A 26,949-nucleotide genomic window follows, 5' to 3' on the forward strand; every position below is an offset into this window, starting at 1 on the left:
ACAGTTTTGCAGGATGTACAGGAAGCACTGCTGGGAAAGCCTCACGAAACTTACAATCCTGGCAAAAAGCGAAGGGGAAGCTGGCACATCTTACATGATCAAAGAAGGAGGAAGACAGCAAAGGGGGAGGTGCTACACACAGTTTTTGTTTTTGTTTATTGTTTTTTGAGATGGAATCTTGCTGTGTCACCCAGGCTGGAGTGCAGTGGCACAATCTCAGCTCACTGCAACCTTCACCTCCTGGGTTCAAGCGATTCTCCTGCCTCGGCCTCCCGAGTAGCTGCAACTACAGGAACCTGCTACCATACCAGGCTAAGTTTTGTATTTTTAGTAGAGACGGGGCTTCACCATGCTGGCCAGGCTGGTCTCAAACTTCTGACCTTGATGATCCACCTGCCTTGGCCTCCCAAAGTGCTGGAATTAAGGGGTTAGCCACCATGCCCAGCCAGTGCTACGCACTTTTAAACAACCAGATCTCGGGCAGGACATGGTGGCTCACACCTGTATTCCCAGCACTTTGGGAGGCTGAGGCAGGTGGATCACTTGAGGCCAGGAGTTCGAGACCAGCCTGGCCAACATGGTGAAACCCCGTCTCTTCTAAAATAATGCTGGGCATGGTGGTGTGTACCTGTAATCCTAGCTACTTGGGAGGCTGAGGCAGGAAAATTACTTGAACCCAGGAGGCAGAGGTTACAGTGATCTGAGATCGTGTACACCATTGCACTCCGGCCTGGGCGACACAGTAAGACCTTGTCTCAAAACAAATAAGATAAAATAAAAATAAACAACCAGATCTCATGAGAACTCACTCACTATCACGAGAACAGCAAGGAGAAAATCTGCCCCTAAGATCCAATCACTTCCTACCATGCCTTTTCTCCAATACTGGGGATGACAATTCAACATGAGATTGGGTCAGGGACACAAATCCAAACCATATCAGCTTGCCAAAGCAAGGCCTCAAAAAAACTAGCAAAAAACTCAAAGTTGGGCTGGGTGCAGTGGCTCATGCACATAATCCTGGCATTTTGAGAAGCTGAGGTGGGAGGATAGCTTGAGTCCAGGAATTCAAGGCTAGCCTGGGCAACATGGTGAAACCCCCTCTATCCCTACAAAAATTTTAAAAATCAGCTGGGCTTGGTGGCATACACCTGTGGTCTCAGCTGCTCAGGAGGCTGAGGCAGGAGGATCTTGAGCCCAGGAGGCTGAGACTGCAGTGGGCTGTGTTCACGCCACTAAACTCCAACCTGGGCAACAGAGTGAGACTCTGTCTCAAAAGCAAAACAAAACAAAAAGTCAAAGTTGTTCCTCTCCATGAAAATCTTTGTTTAATAGAGACAGGGTCTTACTATGTTGCTCAGGCTGGAGCACAGTGGCACAAACTTGGCTTACTGCAGCGTTAACCTCCCAGACTCAAGCAATCATCCCACCTCAGCCTCCAAGTAGCTGGAACTACAAACATGTGCCACCATGCCCACCTAAGATTTCTGTTTTTTATTTTTGTTTGGTAGAGATGGGGGTCTCCCTATGTTGCCTAGGCTGGTCTTGAACTCCTGGACTCAGTGATCCTCTTGCCTAAACCTCCCAAATTTCTGGGATTACAGGCATGAGCCACCACACCCAACCCCATGGAAATCTTAGCAAAAGGGAAAAGATTTGTGCAATCCGGAGAAAAACCAGAGTATGAATTTCATATGATTTTCATATTGTTGTGAAGCAGTAATTTTAAAAAACCAGTCAAAAATGTAAAAGCCATTATTAAATTATAGCCCATACAAAAACAGGTGGAGTTTGCTGCTCTCGTTTTAAGCCAGCAAATTTGGGGATAATTTGTCACAAAACATTTCTGTAAAAATAGTTATGATACACACTGGTTACCTGATACAGGCTTTTCAGAGAAATGGGTAGGGTTATACATTTACAGACATATATACGCCATTGGAAGGAGTCTAGACTTTCTATTATGTGCAATGGACATGATATAATCCAATTCACATTTTTAAAAATGTACTCTGGTTGCAGTGTAAAGAATGGATTATAACAGAGCAAGAGTGTTAAGAAATGACAGTGGTTTACATTTGTATTTACATAATAGAGATACCATATATTTCTCTTTTTCTAACATATATTTCTTGTTAAATATTTAGAAAAGCAGCTCTCAAACTTTTTGGCCTCAGGACCCCCTTAAAGTCTTAAAAATGATTGAGGAGTGGCCAGGTGTGGTAGCTTACGTCTATAAACTTAACACTTTGAGAGACCAAGGCAGGAGGATCACTTGAGCGTTAAGAGTTCAAAACCAGGCCAGGCACTCATGTCTGTAATCCTAGCACTTTTGGAGGCTGAGGTGTGTAAATCACCTGATGTCAGGAGTTTGAGATCAGACTGGCCAAATGGTGAAACCTCATCTCTACTACAAATATCAAAATTAGCCCAGCATGGCAGGTGCCCGTAATCCCAGCTACCCAGGAGGCTGAGGCAGGAGAATCACTTGAACCCAGGAGGTGGAGGTTGCAGTGAGCTGAGATCATACCCCTGCACTCTAGCCTGGGGAACAGAGAAAAAACTCTGTCTCAAAAAGAAAAAAAAAAAAGAGCTCAAGACCAACTGGGCAACATGGTAAAACACCACCTCTACAAAAAAATACAAAAATTAACCAAGTATAATGGCATGGGCCAATAGTCCCACCTAATTGTGAGGCTGGGTCAGGAGAATCACTTGAACCTGGGAGGCAGAGGCTGCAGTGAGCCAAGATTGAGGCATTGCACTCTAGCCTGGGCAATGGGAGTAAGACCCAGTCTCGAAAAACCAAAAAAAATTATTGAGGGCTCCAAACAGCTTTGAAAAATGTATGTGAATTAAATTTATTGATATCTACTATATTAAAATTAAAACTGAGGAAAAAATTAAATGTTCATTTAGGCCAGGCATGGTGGCTTATGCCTGTAATCCCAGCATTTTGGGAGGCCAAGGCAAGCAGATCACTTTAGGTCAGAAGTTTGAGACCAGCCTAGCCAATATGGTGAAACCCTGTCTCTACTAAAAATACAAAACTTAGCTGGGTGTGGTGGTGCACGCCTGTAATCCTAGTTACTAGGAAGGCTGAGAGAGGAGAATTGCTTGAACCTGGGTGGTGGAGAGTGCAGTGAGCTGGGACTGCACCACTGCACTCTCACCTGGGCAACAGAGTAAGACTCCATCTCATAAATAAATAAATACTCATTTAAAAATAAATAAACTGATTACAGGTTAACATATATAGGCGTCAAGAAAACTCCACTGTGCCCTCCTGAGTGAATGAGTAAAAGGCAAATCATGTCCTAATATTACAAAAATAGGTTTGAACTTAAGGATAACTGAAAAGGATCCTGGGGGTCCCAGGAGTCCCCGAACTATACTTTGAAAACTGCTGGCAACATAATAGCTTTATTTTTTATTTTTATTGAGACAGGGTCTCGCTCCATTGCCCAGGCTGGAAGGCATTGACCATGACATATTTTAAGTTTGCCTATTTGCTTGTCCATTTTCCTGTTGGAATTATGAATTCCTCCAGAGCAGAAAGCAACTTAAATATCTTTGTGTCTTTAGTCAGCCATAGAGAACCTGGCTGATATAGTTTGGCTGTGTCCTCACCCAAATCTCATCTTGAATTGTGGCTCCCAAATCTCATCTTGAATTGTAGCTCCATTACCATGGGAGAGACCTGATGGGAGATAACCATTTCATAGGAGTGGGCTTTTCCAAATATGCTGTTCTGTCATGCTGTGATAGTGAATAAGTCTCACGAGATCTGATGGTTTTATAAAGGGCAGTTCCCCTGCACGTGCTCTCTTGTCTGCTGCCATGTAACATGTGCCTTTGCTCCTCCTTCCCCTCTCACCATGATTGTAAGGCATCCCCAGCCATGTGGAACTGTAGTCCATTAAACTTCTCTTTCTTTTCTTTTCCTTTTTTTTTTTTTTGAGATGAAGTCTTGCTCTTGTTACCCAGGCTGGAGTGTAATGACATGATCTTGGCTCACTGCAACGTCCACCACCTGGGTTGAAGCAATTCTCCTGCTTCAGCCTCCCAAGTAAGCTGGGATTATAGGTTTCCACTACCATGCTTGGCTAATTTTTGTATTTTTAGTAGAGACAGGGTTTCACCATGTTGGCAGGTTGGTCTTGAACTCCTGACTTCAGATGATCCGCCTGCCTTGGCCTCCCAAAGTGCTAGGATTACAGGTGTGAGACATCACATGTGGTCTAAACCCCTTTTTCTTTATAAACTACCTAGTCTCAGTTATTTCTTCACAGCAGTATGAAAACAGACGAATACCCGGGCCCAGAGTGAACACCTCCATAAACCTGTCACATAAACAACTTCTGATAATTTGCTTTATAATCTCTTTCCAACTTCAAATTAATGAGAGATAGAAATGAAGTGAGAAAATGGAGGGGAAAAAAAGATTTATCAAAGGAAAAAGATAAACTAGAATCCTAAAACAAAACAAAAAAGAAACAATTTGGGGAAGTAATTTTAAAGTGGGCAATATGATTTTTAGTCTGATCGTAGAATGAGTTTCACCGCCTGCATGAGTGTGACCTGGTCTTTCTGAAAGATCACTTTTTCCTGTTTAATTTAGCATGCATATGAATCACACATAGGCTGACTAATCAACTACTAAAGATTCTGCATCTGTATCACAAGATGAGAACAATCTATCTAAAGAATGGCAGAAATTTTAAAGAGATATATCACGAATATATGTAATCTATTATAGTTACACCTGTTATATTTTAGAAGGAATGAGAGGAAGCCTACAAATATTAGTATACAGTGCAAGCTATATTAAATAAAGCACCTGCTCCCTCTGATTTCATAGCAACCATAACAAAGCACACTGAGGTAAAGAAATCACTGTGAGTTCTTCTGTTCTGTCTTTTAGGGAAGATTAACAAGTATAAACCCACAGGGTGGTCTCCTGTCCTGTATTCATAAGCACTGTGGCCACATGAACAACAATCCTGAGATGGGACAGTTGGCACTCAACTAGCTGAATATCTAGCACCAGCCTCTATGCAAGATGTCTTATACACATTAGGCAACTTAGCAACAAAAATATATTTTGATGCTTATAAGTATTCATTCAACAAATATTTGCTGAATACCTACAAGTAGGGTCTGTGAGAGCAAATGAACGTGTCTGTCTTGCTTACTTTCAAAGATGTTAGTGGAGTGCCTGGCACATAATGGAACATAAGCACTGGAGGATTTTGCCTCCTAAACCTCTTAAATCTGTCCATTTCTCTTTCTATGTCCTTCCACTGACCTAGTCTCAGGCCGGTCCTGCAGACTAACTGCCCTGAAGCCATTCTTGCCCCTTCCACTTCTGGATTTCTCAACCTCAGCACTATCAACATTTTGGGCTGGATGATTCTTTGTTGTTGAAGGCTGCCCTGTGCACTACAGGATGTTTGGCAGAATCCCTGGCTTCTACCCACTAAATGCCAGTAGCAGCTACCCCATGCCATGCCCCAGCTGTATCAACCAAAACTGTTTCTAGACATTTGGTCTCCTTGGGGCAAAATCACACCTAACTAAGAACTACTGTGCTAGAGCTGACTTGACCTCCTCTGCCCTCAGCCTCAGCAATTCTTACCCTTTACAGTTGAACTCAACAGCATCAAGCAAGAAAACATCTTCTGGCTGGGCACTGTGGCTCACGCCTGTAATCCCAGCACTTTGGGAGGTCAAGGTGGGTGGATCACCTGAGGTCAGGAGTTTGAGGCCAGCCTGGCCAACATAGTGAAGCCCCGTCTCTACTAAAAATTTTAAAAAGTGGCTGGGCGTGGCGGTGCAAGCCTGTAATCACAGCTACTCAGAAGGCTGAAGCAGGAGAACTGCTTGAACCTAGGAAGCAGAGCCACTGTACTCCAGCCTGGGTGACAGAGCAAGACTCTGTCTCAAAAAAAAAACCAAGCATCTCTTGATCCCCTGCCACCAGACAAGACTAATCTCACTGCTGGTCTCTTCCACAACAATACTCTATTTCTTTGCAGCATTCCTCATAATTGTAATGAAGTAGCAGTTAACGTTGAACTGCACCACGAGAATAGAAGCTCCTTGTCAGCAGGAGCCAAGTCTGCTTTGTTCACTGCTGGATCCTCAGGGGCCTGGTACAGTGCTCAAAAAATATCTACTAACTGAATAAATGAGGCAGGCACTCTGCCAGGGCACAGGGATTTGAAGATAAGGAAGATTCCATCTTTGTGACCAGGATGCTGAGCACAGAAACAGCAAATAAGTTTCATCTCTCAAGTAAGCTCAATTAACTGGTACCCAAATTGGGAAGCTGTGCATGTAAAAACAAGTTTCTTCTGAGGCAGCAAAAGACAAGATACCACATTCCAAAGCGATGTGTTGGGCCAAGATGCAAAGTTGCTTAAGAAACAGATATAAGCTCAACCAAACCATGGTAGAAAGGTCCAGGAGGTGGCAGTCAGAGGAGATCTTCAGAGGCAGCTGGTATTCCGTGACTCCTGCTCTACCTCATTCAAGGGGGAGCAGTGGAAGTCTGCTCCCCACTTCCTTAAGCCCAGGAAAAGGGCTCAACAAAATTACCAAGAGAACTCACTATGGGTCCATGAAGTTAGGTGGGTACCATGTCTGTGTTACACCTGAAAAATACAAAGGGCTGACTGGCTAATTGCTCTGAGGATAAGAGAGAAATTGTTACTACGCTGGAATCAGCCCACCCTCCCCTAGTCTGAGCAAAGGATGTGGGTGTCCTGTGTACCAGATGTGGGCCACACACAACAGAGAACCAGCAGAAGGTCACCCTGGGCCTACTCATTGGGCAAAAGAGGCTGAAATACGAAGCTCCCATTATTATCAGATTCTTAGGAGCTATGGCAGGAATAAGCAACCAAACTGAATGAAGATGCATTTGGTCTCATCAGGGGAAAAGCAAGTGATCACTCCTGAGCCTGGTGGTGGGTGTGGTCTCTGAAGGATGCCCCTTAAAAACACTCAGGAGAGAATAAGCTCTGACACTTGCAAATCCCAGAGGGCTCCTGCACTCATTCAGTAAGAAATTTCCTGTCCTCATTTACTTCCTTTCTTCCATGTGCTCCAACACAGGAAGGATCAGAAACAGGTTACAGAGCAGAAGGAGAAGCATCAAGTGAGGAAAAGTGAGAAGACACCCACTGTGTCCACCCTCCTTTCCTTAACTGCAGTCTTTCCACCTGCAGCAGGCCTGTACTGGGAGAGGGAACTTAAGCTTTAAGTCTGCTGTGCTTTAGGACTGAAGACTCTAATTGCTGAATTCACATTATGTTCTGTAGTGTGAAGTGACCACAGAAGTCTCAGGCCCACCTGAGTTTTCAGGGGTACAAGACATTAGAAAGAGCCAGTGGAAGATAAGAATAAAGAGATTGGCTACACATCCCACAAGGTGTACTTACTCAACATGACAATCGCAGCCAGCTGCTTACCCAGTATCACTTATCTGCTCTTCTTCCATAAAGGACCCTAGCCCCACATAACAAATATTTAGGAGAACAGTCCCCAGATTCAGAGGTAGGTCAGACTGGTCTAAAAGTAAACCCTTTCTCCTTGCAAGAGATTTGCTAAGAATGGCTCTATTAGCATAACTGGGACCAATGCCAGGAAAGGATTGCTGAGGTCCTGGGTCAAGTTCTTCCTCCCTCTTCTGAGAGTCCTCTCAAAAGCTGAGGGACACCAAACTGTTAGAGAAATTATTCTGAAAGTATGTCTGGGCTTAGGAAGGGAAAATCACCATGATGAACAAGGCCGAGTCTTAGGAAGGCAGGGTGCCAGGTATGCGGTGTAGGCAGCTGGTAGGAAGTGTGGATCTAGAGCTTCTTGGAGAGGCAGCAGGCAATCTGGAGTCATGGATGTCTGGAAGGGATTTGAAACATGCTATTCCTATATATAAGAAGAGATGGCCAAGGAGCAATGCCTGGGGAATCCAGCATTTAAGACAGAAAGAACAGTGAGTGGAAAAGAACTGGGAGGGCAGCATTACTGAACAAAGAATGAGAATTTCCAAATGCTTGCAGTGTCAGATGCTGCCAAAATCAGGTTAAGGCCAGGCGCAGTGGCTCATGCCTGTAATCCCAGCACTCTGGGAGGCTGAGGTGGGCAAATCACTTGAGGTCAGGATTTGAGACCTGCCTAGCCAACATGGTGAAATGCTGTCTCTAGTAAAAATACAAAAATTAGCCAGGTGTTGTGGTGGATGCCTGTTATCCCAGCTACTCGGGAGGCTGATGCAAGAGACGCACTTGAACCTGGGATGCGAAGGTTACAGCGAGCTAAGATTGCACCACTGCACTCCAGCATAGGCCACAGAAGGAAACACCATCTCAAAAAAAAAAAAAAAAAAAATCAAGTTAAGTTTTTCTCTCACAATTGATAAAATTCATTAACAAAATTAACAATATTTACATTTCAAGGAAAGACCAAATGCAATTATCAAATCACCATATTAAGTTAAAGATATATATTTGATCATCACTGATTTATAAGGGCACATCTGAGCTGTGTTTAACGAAGCTCCATATTAATATATCCATGCAAGAAAACAAATTTCACAGATTTTAACCAGATATTAAAAATACAAACAACCCACTTTACATCTTCTAGAGCAAGGTGAAGGGCTAACAGCTATTACAGTCACAATGCTAACATTAAAGTCAGGAAAAGGAAATGGATTTTGACATAAGTCAGTGTCTTCAAGACATCTGTTGTTCTGGTCCTTCTGTGGATAACAGCCTCGTGATTGTCTTCTGGTGCTCTCCTCCCAGTTCATGTGGTTTAGTTGAAACCGACAGCCCCACCCACTGCCCTATTTCTGGAGATGATCCCAGTGGTTAACAAGGGTATAAAAAGGGCACTCATTCCTCTGGCTAGGCAGGCAGCCCTGGGTCTAGCTGGCACTAATGAGAAAAGCTATCTTTCTGCTGCAGTTACTGAACTGGTAGAACAGAAGCTGGGGTTGCCAACAGCAATCTTTGTTCTCATATAAGGAGAGCTGGCCTGAGAAGTAAATTAAAAGAGGGGAAGGCAGAGGTGAGGAACAGGGACAAAAACAGATTCCTCATGATGTCGCTTGAGCACCTCGATCCAATCACGCCAGAAATTTCAGCATATATATATGTATTTTTTTTAAACTTTTTATTTTGTTTTGTTTGAGACAGGGCCTCATTCTGTTGTCCAGGCTGGAGTACAGTGGCACAATCTTGGCTCACTGCAACCTCCATCTCCCAGGTTCAAGCAATTCTCCTGCCTCAGCCTCCCAAGTAGCTGGGTCTAAGGCCCATACCACCATGCCTGGCTAATTTTTGTATTTTTAGTAGAGATGGAGTTTCACCATGTTGGCCAGGCTAGTCTTGAACTCGCCTTGGCCTCCTCAAGTGCTGGGATTACACACGTGAGCCACCACACCTGGACTCATCATATATTTTTCAATTATACCAATTAATTTCTTTTCTTAAGCCAGGTCTGAGTTGGGAGTCTATCACTGCAACCTAGTGCTGTTAACTAATCTCAGCAGCAATGTTAAACCACTAGTAATTCAAAAAGAAAAAGTGATCACAAACTTTTCTAACATTACCAACTTTATACTAAAATTACTCCCACCACTGCCTAAAATACTCTTTCCTTGTCTTTCCTCTGCTTAGACTCCTACTTGTCCATGAAGCCTCCCTAAAGCTCATGCCTCCTTGTAAAGGTCTCAGAACTGCCTCTAGGATGTCTCAACCCACAGTGTTCTGTCTTCTGACTTGCTAAGCAATTGTTGTATACCAGCTCAGGCATTCAATTGCCTGTTCCCCTGTGTTGTTATTCCATCCTCATATCTTGGCCTCATCTCATAGCCAAAGGTATGAGCTATAATTATTTCTATCTCTGAGAGCATCTTCACTGTATATTCTGAGGACCGCATCTTCCTCTGTATATTCTAACAGGCCTCAGGCTTTTAGAGAAAGTTACCAGAGCAGGAATTACTTTCAGAGCATGAAAATGTTCAAGTTATAATCAGATCAATCACATTTAAGAACTAAAAGGGGAACTATAAACAAACACTGCATCAGAGCAAAAAATTTACCTTTAAGTGAATCTGAAAGGATGTTGGTTAAGATCAACCCAATTCATCCATCCATTCATTCATGCATCCATCAAGTATTTATTCAGCATCTACTGGGTACCAATCACTTTCCAGGTGCTAAGAATACAGCAGCGAATAAGACAAGGTCCCTACTTTGATAGCTAGACTATGTATCTCTCTCAAACCACCCCCAAAGAAAGAGACCTTTTAAAAAAGCTCCATGTGGCCACTGGTATTTTCTCTCTAGTATAAAATCCACTATATTACAATTCATGCTTCTCATGTGAAGCATCCAATAAATATATATTCACAAAACATTAAAGCTAAAATGAGGCTCTTAGAAATATAGCCTTGTGCAAATATGTATGGCATACTTGTCGCGGGGAGAAATACAGTCTTGTAGTTTTTAAAGATTTTTAAACAATGAAACCTTTCCCACTCCCTGAAAAAGAAGTCCGCACAAAATAGACAAGAGGGGCTACTCCTAACCCACAAAGCAGCTGGGAGTAACTCAGTTTGGAAACCACTGAGGATCATAATTTGTGCTGCACCAAGGAGCAGGCCAGAGACTATCCCGACTCCCAGGCCAGGCCTCTTTCTAATTCATCTATTTGTTGCCTTTGGCCAAGAACACATTCAAATATATCTGTTTAATAAGTGCACTAATTAAATACAAACATGATTGAAATAGGGCAAATATGGGACACTGGTCACCACTGAGGTTGAACATAATGAACTAGAACCAGCTTTCGATTCTCCTTTTCACAGAAAATAAGTCATTGATTCAAAATGGCGACAGAGAGCAGGCAAGCAAAAGGGAGCAGAGAGGTCAGGGAAAAACTGCTATTCATTATGAGTAGATCCTATGCGAACTATTTTGCTTCCTTATTTAAGTTAATTCTTGGATATTTCTTTCCATACTTAGCGGACAAAGGAAGTGGTATGTTATACATATATCATACCCCCCATACACACATACAGGGATCTACAACCCTCTATCAGCAATCCTAAAATCCAAAAAGCTCTGAATACTGGAGGGACTTTTAACTTTTTGCTTCTGATTTTTAATTTTGTTTTCTGATTTCTTTTTTTTTTGGCAAAACAGACCAGTACTAACTAGAGATCTTTTTGTACCTTATTTGGCAACTAAACTTGACCTGACCTGAGCTTACTTGTTGGCAAAACTTGACCTAAACTGACTTCAGGCTATGCATAGTCTGTATTTTCCTGACTGTGAGGAGTTGTGAACTTGTATATAAATGGTTCGATTGAATAACGATGGCCCTGAAATAATAAATTTAAACTCAAAAGCACGTTTTAAAATCTATACAGTAGCAACTAACAGAGAACAAATGATTTGAAAATTGGAAGTTCCTAAGCTAAAAAGAATCTTAAGAGCAGTCCATCTAGTAACCTCATTTGTGGAGTTAACTTAGAGCAGACTGATACCTGCCACCTACACCCCAAGGCAATACATTTTTGTGTGACCACTAGTCTCCATTCTGACGGCTCTCCCTGTGGGAATGTCACCTTGCTTTTGTTTTTTTGTTTGTTTGTTTTTTTGAGACAGGGTCTCCCAGGCTAAAGCGGGCGGCACAATCATAGGCTCTGCAGCCTGAAACTCCTGGGCTCAAGCAACACTTCTGCCTCAGCCTCCTGAGTATGGCCTGTCAAAGTGCTGGGATTACAGGTGTGAGCCACCACGCCCAGACTTTATTTTTATTTTTTTGTAGAGACAGAGTTTTCTTTGTTTCCCAGGCTAGTCTCCAACTCCTGGCTTTAAGCAATCCTCCCACCTTTCTCCCAAAGTGCTGGGATTACAGGCGTGAGCCACCTCATCCAGCCTGTTTTTATTTGATCAGAGAGTTCCCAAGTAACTTTCAGAGAGTTCTCCAGAAAGTACTTCATTCAACTTTAAGGGAAAACAAACAAAAATAAAATGTTTTAAATACTTCCTTCCCTCAATTCTACTTCTCTTTCTCAAAGTTTGGATGAGTATAGAAAAGCCTTATCAAAATACAGCATCGGCCAGGCGTGGTGGCTCACACCTGTAATCCACTTTGGAGGCCAAGGAGGGCGGGTGGATCACCTAAGGTCGGGAGTTCAAGACCAGCCTGACCAACATGGTGAAACCCCGTCTTAAAAAAAAAACACACACACACAGCATCAAATACCTCTTATATTGAGAGGAGGAGAAGAAGATAATGAATTTATAGTTAGCAAAGATCTTCTGAGGGCCGTGTGTGGTGGCTCACGCTGGTAATCTCAGCACTTTGGGAGGCCGAGGAGGGCGCAAAACCTGAGGTCCAGAGTTTGAGACCAGACTGACCAACATGGTGAAACCCCATCTCTACTAAAAATAAAAAAAAATTAGTCAGGCATGATGGAAGGCTCCTGTAATCTCAGCTGCTCACGAGGGTGGGGCAGGGAGAATTGTTTGAACCCGGGAGGCGGAGGTTGCAGTGAGCCAAGATCGCCCCACTGCACTCCAGCCTGGGCAACAGAGACTCCATCTCAAAACAAAAAATAATGATCTTCTTAGTCCAAAAGAATTTATAATTAGTGAGCTTATTAACAAGTTGATAACATTAACTGTATGATCAAAGTATTCTGATTCAAGGATATGTTTCAAAATAAGCTTTAAGGACATACAATCAATAGTTGATAATATAATAGCAACAGTAGCCATGACCATTGAATGAGGGTCTGTTACGTGGTAGGAACTGTGTGAGGTGCTTTACATACAGATCTTATTTAATCCTCATCATCAATCCTGCAAGGAAGGTATTCTTGCCTCCATTTCAAAGATGAGGAAGCTTAAAGAGGTTAAATATCCTTCCCAAGATCAGACAAAGGGACAGCCTGGGCTGTTTGAGAAACCATAAAAAGGTGTGCTTAAGAGCACAGCTCGGGCTGGGCGCGGTGGCTCAAGCCTGTAATCCCAGCACTTTGGGAGGCCAAGGCGGGTGGATCACGAGGCCAAGAGATCGAGACCATCCTGGCCAACATGGTGAAACCCCCGTCTCTACTAAAAATACGAAAATTAGCTGGGCCTGGTGGCCTTCACCTGTAATCCCAGCTACTCTGGAGGCTGAGGCAGAATTGTTTGAACCCGGGTGGCAGAGGTTGCAGTGAGCCAAGATTGTGCCACTGCACTCCAGCCTGGCACCTGGTGACAAAGTGAGACTCTGTCTCCAAAAAAAAAAAAAAAAAAAGAGCACAGCTCGGAGCCAGACTGCCTTGGTTTGAAGCCCAGCTCTGTTACGAATTAGCTAGATTAAGTTATGCAAATGTCTCCATTTTAACACTTATAAAATCGGAATAATAATAGTACCTATCTCACAGGGGTGATGTTGTGAGGATTAAATTAGTTAATAAATATAAAGCAATTAGGAGAGTGCCAGACACCTGCTAAGGGCAATACAAGTATTAGCTATTATTATGATCATTATTAACTGGAGCCAGCATTCAAACCCAAATCTGCCTAATCATGCAGCTCCTCTTTTCCACTATGCTTCAAAAGTTAACCACAGGCCAGCTGCCTGTACCTTTCATGACACCTGTTGGCACTGTCTGCCTTTCATTTCTCTTGTCTGTTCCAAACCTTATGATCTGTGGCCATTTCAAGACTGCAACAAAATGTCTTTCTTTTGGTAAACAGCCAGGCATGGAATGAAAGCAAAAAGAAAAGGATATCAAATGAAAAATTCAGGCCAGGTACAGTGGCTCACGCCTGTAATCCCAACTTTGGGAGGCTGAGGCAGGCAGATCACTTGAGGTCAGGAGTTTGATACCAACCTGGACAACATCGTGAAACCCCATCTCTACTAAAAATTCAAAAATTAGCTGGGCATACTGGTATGTGCCCGTAGTCTCAGCTACTTGGGAGGCTGAGGCAGGAGAATTTCTTGAACCTGGGAGCTGGAGGTTGCAGTGAGCCGAGATGGAGCCACTACATTCCAGCTTGGGCGACAGAGCAAGACTGTGTCTCAAAAAAATAAAATAAAATAAAAAATTCTAACAACTGATGCCTTTAAGTCAACTTCACACTGCATGGGACTTAATAAAGAGCTAATTCAAAATTAATCAAGGCCAAAAAAAAACATACAAAAGCAACAAAGCACCTAACTACACACAGACACATTAAGTTGCAACACGTGAAACAAAGACCACCAAGTGCTATGATATTAAGTACATATGCCACACTTACAAGTCTGGAGCTTTTTCACCCTTATGGTAAGACAGTTTTTCACAGCCTCTAGAACCAACAACTACTAAAAGTACATGCTCAGAATTCATGCCATATAATTTAGTCATTAAACAAATACTTGGACTGCATACTCTGGTAGTACTTGGCCCTGTGATTGGGCCACGGTTACAGTATTTAAACAGACAGCTCCTTCTCTTATGGAGCTTACAATCCAGCATGGGTAAAGACTTCAAGCAGCCGGGCGCGGTGGCTCAAGCCTGTAATCCCAGCACTTTGGGAGGCCGAGGTGGGTGGATCACGAGGTCAAGAGATCGAGACCATCCTGGTCAATGGTGAAACCCCGTCTCTACTAAAAATACAAAATATTAGCTGGGCACGGTGGCGCGTGCCTGTAATCCCAGCTACTCAGGAGGCTGAGGCAGGAGAATTGCCTGAACCCAGGAGGCGGAGGTTGCGGTGAGCCGAGATCGTGCCATTGCACTCCAGCCTGGGTAACAAGAGCGACACTCCGTCTCAAAAAAACAAAAAGACTTCAAGCAAATGTGTATTGTGGCATTCCTAAAAACTACTCCGCTAATTTTAAAACCTTTTGTAACCTCCTAACAAAAAAAAAAATAAAAATAAAAAAATTAAAACAAAGGGACAGATTTCAAACCACCTGAAAAGACAGCTTTTCTCTCAGTTGCTAAATGTGGCCTTCTTGGGCCAGGCACGGTACCTCCTGTCTGTAACCTCAGCACTTTGGGAGGCCAAGAAGGGAGGATCGCTTGAACCCATCAGTACTAGACCAACCTGTGCAACACAGGGAGACCTCCATCTCTATTTTTTTTTAAAAAAAAAGGTGGGGAGGGAGCAATATCTAAAATCACATACATGCACCTTACAGTTCTGACTTGTTCATAGTCCCTGTACACGTTTATGATAACGAATACTGTGTTCGGCCGGGCGCAGTGGCTCACGCCTGTAATCCCAGCACTCTGGGACGCTGAGGCAGAGGGGGATCGCCTGAGCTCCATAGTTCGAGGCCAGCCTGGGCAACAAGGCAAAACTCCGTCTCTAATAATGAAAAAATATATACGGCATCGCGGGGCACAGCGAGCGCAGCGCAGGGTCGAGGCGCCTGGTCCAAGCTGAGACGCCGCTACTCACCTCTCCGAACTGGAAGGCGGAGACGATGGTGACAACGACGCCCACGAAGCAGACGTAGAGCCCATACCTGTGGGACAGGCAGGTATAGGTCTGTCTCTGAAGAAGCTTGAGCAGCATCACCCCGGCCGCCGCCACGCCACGCCCGGAGGAGCCAGAGCCGCCGCCTCAGCGAGCCGCCATTCAGGGGCCCCGGTCGGGCGCCGCGCGCAGATCACAGTGGTCTGGCGCCGCTCATTGCAGCTCCCGCGACTGACGCCCGCTCGGCTCCGCGCCGCGGCCGCCGCTTCCGGGAGCCCAGAGCCCACGCCCTCGGCGCGACGGAGGCGGACCCGCGGCCGGCTAGGCGGCCAGCGCCGCCCGGGTCTGGCCGGGCGAGAGGCGGCGGCCCGCAGCGGCGGCGGGGGTTCTCCAGCGCCACCTGGAGGACGGAGGGGCATAGGGCACGCGCGCGCCCTCTCCATTCGCGCGTGCGCAGCGTGCCCTGAGGGCTGGGCTAGGCTGGGCTGGGCGGAGCTACGTTGAGCTGAGCCGAGCTGGGATCCACTTACCCGGTTGGGCAGGTGACCAAGAGAAAACTGTCCTTGCGTCGAGACTGTGCTGGTATAGGCGGTACTATAATGCCATGAATATTTTTGTGCATAAAACCTTCTCTGCCTTTACAGTAATTGGGAAATCATGGTTTTGCAGAGCGCCAAAAGGAGATGATGTATGTGGCTCCTTTTCCCCCATCCCCCAACTATATTGTTTGACAGAGGAAACCTTTGGGTTAAATCTGCCAAAACGGAATTTCGTTCACTCATTTATTCATTAAATATGTAGTTTGTGCCTGGCGCCTGGCATAGTGCTTCGTGTCAGGTATTCAAAAATGAACTAGACCTGGCCACTGTTCTTGGAGAGTCTAGTTGGGGAGATAAACATGATGTAAAGTACTAAATACAAAAGTTGTTATGATAGAAATCATGCGAGAACTGGAAGGGAACCAGGTCAGGGGTGGCCGGGTAATCCGACTTTGACACAAGCTTTTGCCCACGAGTTCCTCTCCTTGGTGCCTGTGTTTTAGGAGAGAGAGAGATCTTTTTCTTAATCCCAATACACCCTAGTTAATGGGATTTTTTCCTAGTCACTCTGGGAAACAATACACTTATCTAATGTTGCCATCATTAAAAGCCTTTTTAAAAATATCTTGGGAACCAGCTTCAGGAAATACTCAAATTTGTACCCTTAACTTTGATGGTCAGATAGAATTAACAGGCTTGCAAAAGGGTTAGCTTCACTCCAATCCAAGGCAAGAATTTTACACTTTGCTGTCACTTCAATTCTTCTTTTAAAAAAGATGATTGATATATGCTACACATACATGGCAAAGATTATAGCAGTTGTACAAGACACATATGTTTCTGAGGTCTTTTCAAGCATTATAATAGATCTGAGGACTTAATCAGAAGGGGAAAAAAGCAAGATAACACATAAAAACATCTGCCACTCAACGGGACTCTCAGGATAACGGCAACATTTACGTAGCATCTACTATGTGCCCAGCTCATCTAATCATCACAGCAATCTTATAATAAAGATACCATTATTATCCCCATTCTACAGATCAAGAAACTGTGGTGAAAGAAGTGGTTGTCTAACACCACACATACAGTAAATGACAACATTGAGATTTGAACCAGGCACTTAGGCGATAGAACAGGGCCAAGATTAGGGAAAGGTATAGTGAAATGAGTCATGCAAGTTTGGAGTCAGATTCTGTCTTTTGTACAGTTTTGATATTGGGGCTGGGTACAGTGGGTCAGGCATGTAATCCCAATACTTTGGGAGGTCAATGTGGGAGGATAGCTTGAGCCCAGGAGTTTAGGAGCCCAGAAGTTCCAGACCAGCCTGGGTAATATAGACCACGTTTCTATTAAAATAAAATTATTTTAATGTAAAATAAAAAAATAAAGTTTTGGTATTTTGTTTTTCATGGATATTCTTCAGTAATTTTTTTTTTTAGAGACAGTTTCTCAGTGGTGTGATCTCAGCTCACTGCAACCTCCGCCTCCTGGGTTCAAGCGATTCTTCTGTCTCAGCCGCCCGAGTAGCTGGGATTATAGGCACTGCCGTCACACCCAGCAAATTTTTGTATTTTTAGGAGAAATGGGGTTTCAGCATCTTAGCCAGACTGGTCTTGAACTCCTGACTTCAAGTGATCCACCCGCTCAGCCTCCCAAAGTGCTAGGATCACAAGCATGAGTCACCGCGCCCGGCCATTAATTTTGATTTTTTAAAAATATTGTATTAAAATTATTATTCCTCTTGATTAGTGAGTTTCTTAGAGTTCCCTGAGATTTTGCACCCAAGACAAGTGCCTCACTGTCCTCACTCTAGTCCTGGCCCTGCCTAGAACCTGTCCTTTTAAAAAATTATGCTTTGTTGTAGCGCAGATTATCCTTAAATTTTTTCCTATATCTTTAGGCTCCAACAGACAGCCTCAAGGGAGGTCAGGGCATTGTCTAAGTCCTATCTTCTAGAGAATTTACTCTTGTTCACTCTCTTTTCCCCTCCTCAGGCAGCATGGTTGAACTTGAGTAAAATAAATATGGGTGCAATAGGATACACCTATAGTAGCTACCTTGCAGAGTTGGGAGGGTTATGTAAAATAGTACATGAAAATGCTCAAGTGCCTGAGATATTTTCAGCGTTGGAAAATTTAAGAAAAGAACATTTAACTTTGTTCTGAAAGCAATGAGGTTTTCAGCAGGAGAATTAACTGATTAAATTGGCACTTCAAGAACATTAGTAGTATGTAAATGCCTAATTTGTGAAAATTATTTTTTTTAATTTTTTGTAGAGACTGGGGGTCTCACTATGTGGCCCTGGCTGGCGTTGAACTCCTGGGCTCACTCAGTCCCCCCACTTCAGCCTCCCGATGTGCTGGGAGTCACCTCATCTGGCCTGGAAATGATTTTAAACTCTCCACATCTGAACAGGGGAAAAAATATGCAGTAGCATCTCATTTATCTGGAAATCTTCTATCTGGCAAACTAAAAGAGCCAGAAAACTGAAAAAAGCAAAAAACACTCCCAGAAACCCAATGAAACCCCTGAGTTTTGCTTTTAGAAGAAACCCACAGTCCCTCTCTCAAAATCTGACAAATACAATTCCAAGAAACTTTGTTATCTGGCTTCTCAGTCCATAGCAGAGAAAGAAAGAATGAGAGAAAGAGAGAGAGAGAGAGAAAGAAAGAAAGAGCTCCCTCTCCTGCCTGTCCTCCAAACATGAAGTAACTAGAGAAAAAAAAATGAGAGAGAAAATATTTTTTTTAATTATTATTATTATTATTATTTTTAAGATGGGGTTTCACCATGTTGGTCAGGCTGGTCTTGAACTCCAACCTCAGGTGATGCGCCCACCTTGGCCTCCAAAGTGCTTGGATTACAGCTGTGAGCCACTGCGCCCGGCCGAGAGGGAAAAGATTTTTTAAAAAAGAAGTCGAATTCCAAAAGTGTAATCATCTTCACATCAATCATGTAGATATATGTAAGAGCAGAGAGATGGTACAGTGAAGGCAACAGTACCTCCAAGTATAGTAGGCTAATACAGGATATGGTGGTGAGCACAATCTTTGAGAAAAGTTTAAGTAATGGTTAGTGTTTGTTCCACATTTGTGAATGAATGCTTTGTGCAGGGCATTTTATTGGACATTGAGTCTATCTTGTAGTGACTTAAGTACCCCAATGCTTGGGTACCAAGAAAGACATGTCCCAGCTTTTGTGGGATTTGTGGAGGGATACACACACACACATATATTAATATAAAATTGGGATTGTGAGGGGCACTAACCTAGCCTGGGAGGTCAAGGATGGCTTCCTGGAGGAGGTGATGCTAAAGACAGTGCTGGAGGACTCAAGATGTGGGCTGGGAAGGGAACTATGTTCCAGGCAGGGCTGGCCACATGGAAGACTCTAATCTAATGCAAGAAGGGCTGGAGATGCAATGAGATGGAATTAGAGAGTCTGGCAGGACCTTAAAAACCACAGCAGGAATAAAAGACTTATCCTAAAGACAATGAAGAAATTTAATAAAAGCTAACAAATGACACAATCAGATCATTAATTTCAAGAGTCATCGTAACAGTGGTGTGGAAACTGTATTGGAGGGGGCCTGAGGAGTTGAAATGAGACCAGTGGTAGTAGAGTTGCTAGATAAAATACAGAATACCCAGTTAAATGTGAATTTCAGATGAGCAGAGCATAATTTTAGCATGAGAAAATCCCATGTAATATTTGGGACACAATTATACTTTAAAAACTTAATTTACTTGAAAGTCACATTTAACTGTTTGTCCTGTATATGTATATGTGTGTGTGTGTATATATATATATATATATATATATTTTTTTTTTTTTTTTAATGGAGCTTCATTCTTGTTGCCCAGGCCAGAGTGCAATGGCGTGATCTTGGCTCACTGCAACCTCCACCTCCTGGGTTGGAGCAATTCTCATGCCTCTGCCTCCTGAGTAGCTTGTATTACAGGTGCTCGCCACCACACTTGGCTAATTTTTTGTATTTTTAGTAGAGACAAGTTTTCACAATGTGGGTCAGGCTGGTCTTGAACTCCTGACCTCAAGTGAACCTCCCTCCTCAACCTCCTCACAGGTGTGAACCACTGCGCCCGGCTGTGTCCTTTACTTTTATTTGCTATAGCTGTTCTGAGCCACTCTTGGCCAGGCATGGCAGTCCCTGTTCCTCAACTTGAGCCAGTGCCTAGAAAGTCTACCTGAGTCAGGGATGAAGGATTAGCCTATATATCCCCTTGTCCACAGATGTAAAACAACATTCTCCAGTTAACTTCGTCAATACTAATGTGATCCTCATCTGTCTGTATCTTGCACAATCTTCTCAATTGGTTCAATAACTCAGGAGACAATGAGAATGATTTTATATGTATTGGACACTAAAACATCTACCATCTTTGAGTCTCCCCTGGCTTAGCCAGGGTGAAAACTGAACATCCAAGGTAAACAATCTTCCTCAAACAGGGACCTCTTGTTCCAAGCCTATACATATTTTTTATATAGAAATAGTGTGCTTCAGGCTGGGCCCGGAATCTCATGCCTGTAAACCCAGCACTTTGGGAGGCCAAGGCGGACAGATCAGCTGAGGTCGGGAGATCCAGACCAGCCTAACCAAAATGGAGAAACCCTGTCTGTACTAAAAATACAAAATTAGCTGGGCATGATGGTATATGCCTATAATCCCAGCTACTCGGGAGGCTGAGGCAGGAGAATCACTTGAACCCAGGAGGCGAAGGTTGTCGTGAGCAGAGATCATGCCAATGCATTCCTGCCTGCACGTCAGAGTAACTACTCTGTCTCAAAGAAAAAAAAGAAATTATCTCAGAAGCAGTTAAATTACTTAACACTTTTGTTTACACTAGTTTGCAAAAATTAAAAGCCATCCTCACTTTCTTTTTAATATTATTTTAATTTTATTTCAGATTGAGGGGATACACACACATTTGTTAAATGGGTATATTGAATACTAATAATGATTATTAAGCTTCTAGTGTTCCCACTACCCAAATAGTGAATGTTGTACCTGACAGGTAATTTTTCAACTCTTGCACCTCCCAACTGTCACCTTTTTTGGAGTCCCCAGTGTTTATTATTGTTATTGCCATTTTTAACCATACTTTATTCTTTATTCTTTTTTTTTTTCTAGACAGAGTCTCGCCCTCTTGCCCAGACTGGCGTACAATGGTGCAGTCTCTGCTAACTGTAACCTCTGCCTCCCATGTTCAAGCAATTCTCTTGCCTCAGCCTCCTGAGTAGCTGGAATTACAGGCACATGTCACCATGCTTGGCTAATTTTTTGTATGTTTAGTAGAGACGGGGTTTCGCCATGTTGGCCAGGCTGGTCTCAAACTCCTGACCTTGTGATCTGTGAGCCACCATGCCTGGCCAACCATACTTTATTCTGTTTACATGATATTTACTGTTTTCTGATATTTACTGATTCTGTTTACTTGGGTTTTTTGTACATTTCATCCACTGGAATATAGGCAACATAAGGCATGAGACTTGTACGTCTTATCCAGAAATGTTATCCCCAATCTTAGCATTGTGTCTTGTCAATAGAAACTAATTTATACAAACTTATTACATGAATTAATATATTTTGCAGTGATAAAAGTACGAAGCATTGGATGAGATGGCTCACACCTGTAATACCAGCACTTTGGGAGGCTGAGGTGGGTGGATCTCTTGAGCCCAGGAGTTCGAAACCAGCCTAGCCAACATGGTGAAACCACAGCTCTACTAAAAATACACAACTTAGCCAGGTGTGATGCTGTATGCCTGTAATGCCAGCTACTTGGGAGACTAAGGCACGATAACTGTTTGAGCCTGGGAAGCAGAGGTTGCAGTGAGCCGAGATTGCACCACTGCACTCCAGACTGGGCGACAGAAGGAGAGTCTGTCTCAAAAAAAAAGTACCAATCACAGAGTTGTATAAAGTTTTGATGAATTTAATTACAACATGTTATTAAAGGATGGTAGAATATTAGAGAATAACCCTGGCCGGGCGTGGTGGCTCATGCCTGTAATCGAAGCATTTTGGAGGCCAAGGTGGGCAGATCACCTGAGCTCGGGAGTTCAAGACCAGCCTGACCAATATGGTGAAACCCCATCTTTAAGAAAAAAAAAAATTAGGCCGGGCGCGGTGGCTCACGCCTATAATCCCAGCACTTTGGGAGGCCGAGGCGGGTGGATCAAGAGGTCAAGACATTGAGACCATCCTGGTCAACGAGGTGAAACCCCGTCTCTACTAAAAATACAAAAAATTAGCTGGGCATGGTGGCGCGTGCCTGTAATCCCAGCTACTCAGGAGGCTGAGGCGGGAGAATTGCCTGAGCCCAGGAGGCGGAGGTTGCGGTGAGCCGAGATCGCGCCATTGCACTCCAGCCTGGGTAACAAGAGAGAAACTCCGCCTCAAAAAAAAAAATAAATAAATAAATAAAAAATATAATAATAATAAAAAGAGAATAACCCTAAGTTTTGAGGTAGAACTCATTTGGAAAACTTTCCAGTTTGAGATCATTTTTATATGGGGGATTATACTAATGACAACTTGGTTTTAAAACCTGTTATTTCTATTATTATTGACTCTGCTTGTCAGAGTCATTGTCTACTATTTCTTTTTGTTTGCTTCATTTTGTATACTACTTCTTTGTATCTTTCCTCCCTTTGCCTAAATAATCATTTTCTTTTTTTAGAGACAGGGTCTCTCTCTGTCACCCTGATTGGAGTGCGGTGGTACCATCTTGGCTCACTGCAGCCTCAACTTCCTGGGCTCAATCGATCCTCCCACCTCAGTCCCCGAAGTAGCTGGGATTACAGGACTGTACCACCATGCCAGGCTAATTCTTGTATTTTTTGTAGAGATGGAGTTTTGCCATGTTGTCCAGGCTGGTCTATACCTGAGCTCAGGCAATCCACCCATCTCAGCCTCGCAAAGTGCTGGGATTACAGGCAAAAGCCACTGTGCCCCGCCTAAGTAATCTTTTCAAAAAAAACAGCTTTCACTGGGCAAAGTGGCTCCCGTTTATAATCCCAATACTTTGGGAGGCCAAGGCGGGCAGATCATTTGAGGCCAGGAGTTCAAGACCAACATGGCAAAACCCTGTCTCTACTGAAAATACAAAAAAGTAGCCGGGCATGGTGGCATGTGCCTATAGTCCCAGCTACTCAGGAGGCTGAGGTGGGAGAATCACTTGAACCTGGGAGGCGGAGGTTGCAGTAAGCCGAGATCGCACCACTGCACTCCAGCCTGGGAGACACAGTGGGACTCCGTCTCAAAAAAAAAAACCCCAAAAACCAAAAACACTAAACAAAAATCCCAGTTTCCCCTTGGGTCATCCTTTCTATTTTCTGTAGTTTTCTATTAATTGATTTGTGCCTCTATCTTTGTAATTTTTTCCCCTTACTCTGTTTGCTCTGTTGCTTTAGAACTCATTCTTCAAATTTAATATTTAGCTCAATTTTTTCAATGTTATGGTTTTTTAATAAATGTTTTCCAAAGTATAATTGTCCCTCTAATTACTAATTTTATTGCATCCCATCAAAACTGGCATGGAATGCATGTGCACAGTGGGAGCTGGGGCACTGCAGTGGGTGTCAGGCCTGGGCACACAATGTACCCATCAGGAGGACCAAGGCAAGGAAGTCACCAGGGTGCCAGGGTGGCAAGGTTCTGAGAGACTGTGATCTCTGGGTGAGCTTAGCTGCTGCAGAGCACCGCTGATGTCCTCATATACTGGTTCCCTAACCCACCATGTGGCAGGAGGAAGAAAACACAAAAACCAAACAATGAAATTGGGGAAAGGAGGCTCGCCCAATGGCTCACTTCAATAGTCCCAGCATCTTGGGACACCCAGTCAGGAGGATTGCTTGAGGTCAGGAGTTCAAGACTGGCCTGGGCAACATAGAGAGATGCCCATCTCTACGAAACTTTTTAAAAAAAGAAAGAAATTAGCCGGACATGGTGGACCACACCTGTAGTCCCAGCTACTCGGTACTCGGGAGGCTGAGGCAGGAGAGTTTCCTGAATCCAGGAGTTCGAGGCTGCAGTGAGCTCTGACTATACCACTGCTCTCCATCCTGAGTGACAGAGTGAGACGCTGTTAAAAAAAAAAAAAAAAAAAAAATCCCAGGCACAGTGCCTCATGCCTGTAATCCCGGCGCACTTTGGGATGCCAAGGTGGGAGGGTCGCTTGAGCACAGGAGTTTGAGATCAGTCTGGCCAACACAATGAGACCTGGTCTCAAAAAAAACAACAAAAAAGCTACTCTGGGCACACTATGGGATAGCCCTGCTCCACAAGGACACAGGAGCAGTAGAAAAAAAATATGCAAAATAATTAAATAAACATTTTTAAAAGAACGGAGGAGGGGAGGGAGAGAAAATCTGGAAGAGCCTGGTGACGCGGGTGGGGGTGGAGGCGTTGCCCCCTTCTTCCTGCAACGTTCCTTCATCGCCCTCTACTGGCAAAGCTTCACATCACACTCACTGCCAAAGAAATGCTTCGAAAGAAGTAATCCATTAATTAATTACACTACCTCAATGTTATGGTTTTTTAATAAATGTTTTCCAAAGGGAAACATTTGTTCTGAGGGAGTGAATTTGGAACTGAGAGGCAACAATTAATTATTGGCATATCCTTGAAGCTAGGGTTCCAGGTGTGATTGACATTCTCCTAATCAAGCGAATTCACAGAAGATTTTAACCTAGAAGTAAGCTACGTGGACAGAGGGAGTGAGTCCAGGCAGATGTGATGCAGGTGGAAGTGCCTTCCCGCCTCTGTAGAAAGCATCCTGATTCTGCTCTTTCTGATCCCAGCAGAGTCAGTAGCTCCCTTGACGGCCTAGTTCAGTGAAATTTTAGGACCTGATCTTACAAATTGAACCTAGTGTTCTCTTTCTAGAATACTGTTACAGGTAAAGTCTCTTTGTTCAGAACACCTGAGGGCTATGGGTAAGCCAACTTAATCCCTTTATGTTTAAATCAGTGAATAGATTCTTTAATCTACAAATAATAAGAGATCACAGCTTGAATAATATTAAAACACCTAGGCCCCTGCGGTGGCTCATGCCTGTAATCTCAGCACTTTGGGAGGCCAAGGCGTGTGGATCACGAGGTCAAGAGATCCAGACCATCCTGGTCAACATGGTGAAACCCCGTCTCTACTGAAAATACAAAAAATTAGCTGGGCATGGTGGCGCGTGCCTGTAATCCCAGCTACTCAGGAGGCTGAGGCAGGAGAATTGCCTGAACCCAGGAGATGGAAGTTGCGGTGAGCCGAGATCGTGCCATTGCACTCCCGCCTGGGTAACAAGAGCGAAACTCTGTCTCAAAAAAAAAAAAAAGTTAAAACACCTTGGAATTCATTGACCCTTCCTTTGTTGCCTAGTACATTGTCCATTTTTGTAAAGTTTCAGGTTTGCTTAAAAAGAATATATTCTCACCAGCTGCTGTGGCTCATGCCTGTAATCCCAGTTCTTTGGGAGGCCGAGGTTGGAGGATCCCTTGAGCCCAGGAGTTTAAGACTAGCCTGGGCAACGTCATGAGACTCATCTTTATGAAAAGAAAAAAAAAAAATTAGCCAAGTGCGGTGGCTCACATCTGTAATCCCAGCACTTTGGGAGGCCTAGGCAGGCAGATCATCTGAGGTTAGGAGTTCGAGACTATCCTGACCAACATGGTGAAACCCCATCTCTACTAAAAATATAAAAATTGGCCAGGTGGTGGTGCATGCCTGTAATCCCAGCTACTTGGGAGGCTGAGGCAGGAGAATAGCTTGAACACAGGAGGTGGAGGTTGCAGTGAGCCGAGATTGCACCATTGCACTCCAGCCTGGGTGACAATTATGAGACTCTGTCTCAAAAAAATAAAAATTAAAATTAAATTAGCCAGGTATGGTGGTACAGACTTTTATTGCTAATTACTTGGGAGGCTGAGGAGGGAGGATCACTTGAGCTGAGAAATTTGACATTACAATGAGCTATGATTGCACCACTGCACTCCAGCCTGGGCAAAAGAGCAAGACAAAAGAAAAGAAGGAAGGGAGAAAAAGGAAGGAAGGAAGGAAAGAAGAGAAAGAAAGAAAAAAAAGCAAGGAAGGAGGAAGAGGAAGGAAGGGAGAGAGGGAGGAGGGAGGAAGGAAAAGAAAGAAAATTCTTTCTGTGTGTTTTACTGCCTCTCTTATCTTTCCTGTCTCTCTTAGTTCCTAAATTCTTCCCTGTTTAAGTTCTCACAAGCCTCAGGATCAATATGAAGTCCACCATGGTATACTTTGCAGAATCTACCTATTTGTGAAAGCTAACTCCTGCCCTCACCTTTGTACCTTGTGTTTCAAAACTGGATCCATTTCCTGATCTCCAAGCATTTGGAACTTTCTTTAGTTTTCTTCTCCTTCAAACCAAAGCTTCCAACCCCACTGGAAACAAGCAAACAAACAAAAAAACTCAAAGCAATGAGTGTGATATAGCTGGCCTAGAATTAGAACCAGTACAATGCCATTTTAAAATGGGAAAACTGTTTCCATTCTCCTCACAATGACTGCGAGCCATGGCTTCTGTAAACTACTAAGATTACCTTGCAAAATGCAAAGAGAGGACAAGCTGCATACTTTCTCTTATCTGTAACTGCCAGAATTGCTGGCCTTTGTTTACCAAAGTAAGCACCCCCAGATAATTCCATCCTGGCGCCAAGTAACCTAAAATTATGTGGACCCCACACCTGTCCAAATAATGTATAAACTAATGTTTATCTTGACCTCTGTAAACCACTTAAGTGGCAATCGGAATGACAAAAGTCCCCTGGCCCTTGGAATATCTGGAGCCCCCTCACCCTCGTGTCAGCCTAGGAGGTGATTGACAGCTTTCATTCCCATCTCCGCTCCTCACCCCCACTCCCAAGGTGGTTTTGTGGGTATA

The 26,949-nt window shown here is 43.7% G+C and overlaps 1 protein-coding gene across 19 annotated transcripts in view; it reads right to left on the reverse strand.

The window, feature by feature from the left end:
• The window catches only part of GNPTAB (N-acetylglucosamine-1-phosphate transferase subunits alpha and beta), a 96,539-nt gene that overhangs the window by 64,634 nt on the left and 4,956 nt on the right, over positions 1-26,949 (reverse strand). For 11 of the 19 annotated variants that reach the window (XR_013522048.1, XR_013522047.1, XM_078337112.1 and 8 more), the window contains exon 1: positions 15,471-15,835. The exons of the other annotated variants lie outside the window; for them this stretch is intronic. Coding sequence is in view for 5 of the 11 variants with exons in the window: in XM_002752853.6 (XP_002752899.3) it covers positions 15,471-15,587 (117 nt within the window). In the remaining 6 variants the exon portion in view is untranslated. Of the gene's footprint in view, positions 1-15,470; positions 15,836-26,949 lie in introns of those variants that run through there. 19 annotated transcript variants of the gene reach the window in all.

This window comes from Callithrix jacchus, chromosome 9 (assembly GCF_049354715.1).
Source record: "Callithrix jacchus isolate 240 chromosome 9, calJac240_pri, whole genome shotgun sequence".
Lineage (NCBI taxonomy): Eukaryota > Metazoa > Chordata > Mammalia > Primates > Cebidae > Callithrix > Callithrix jacchus.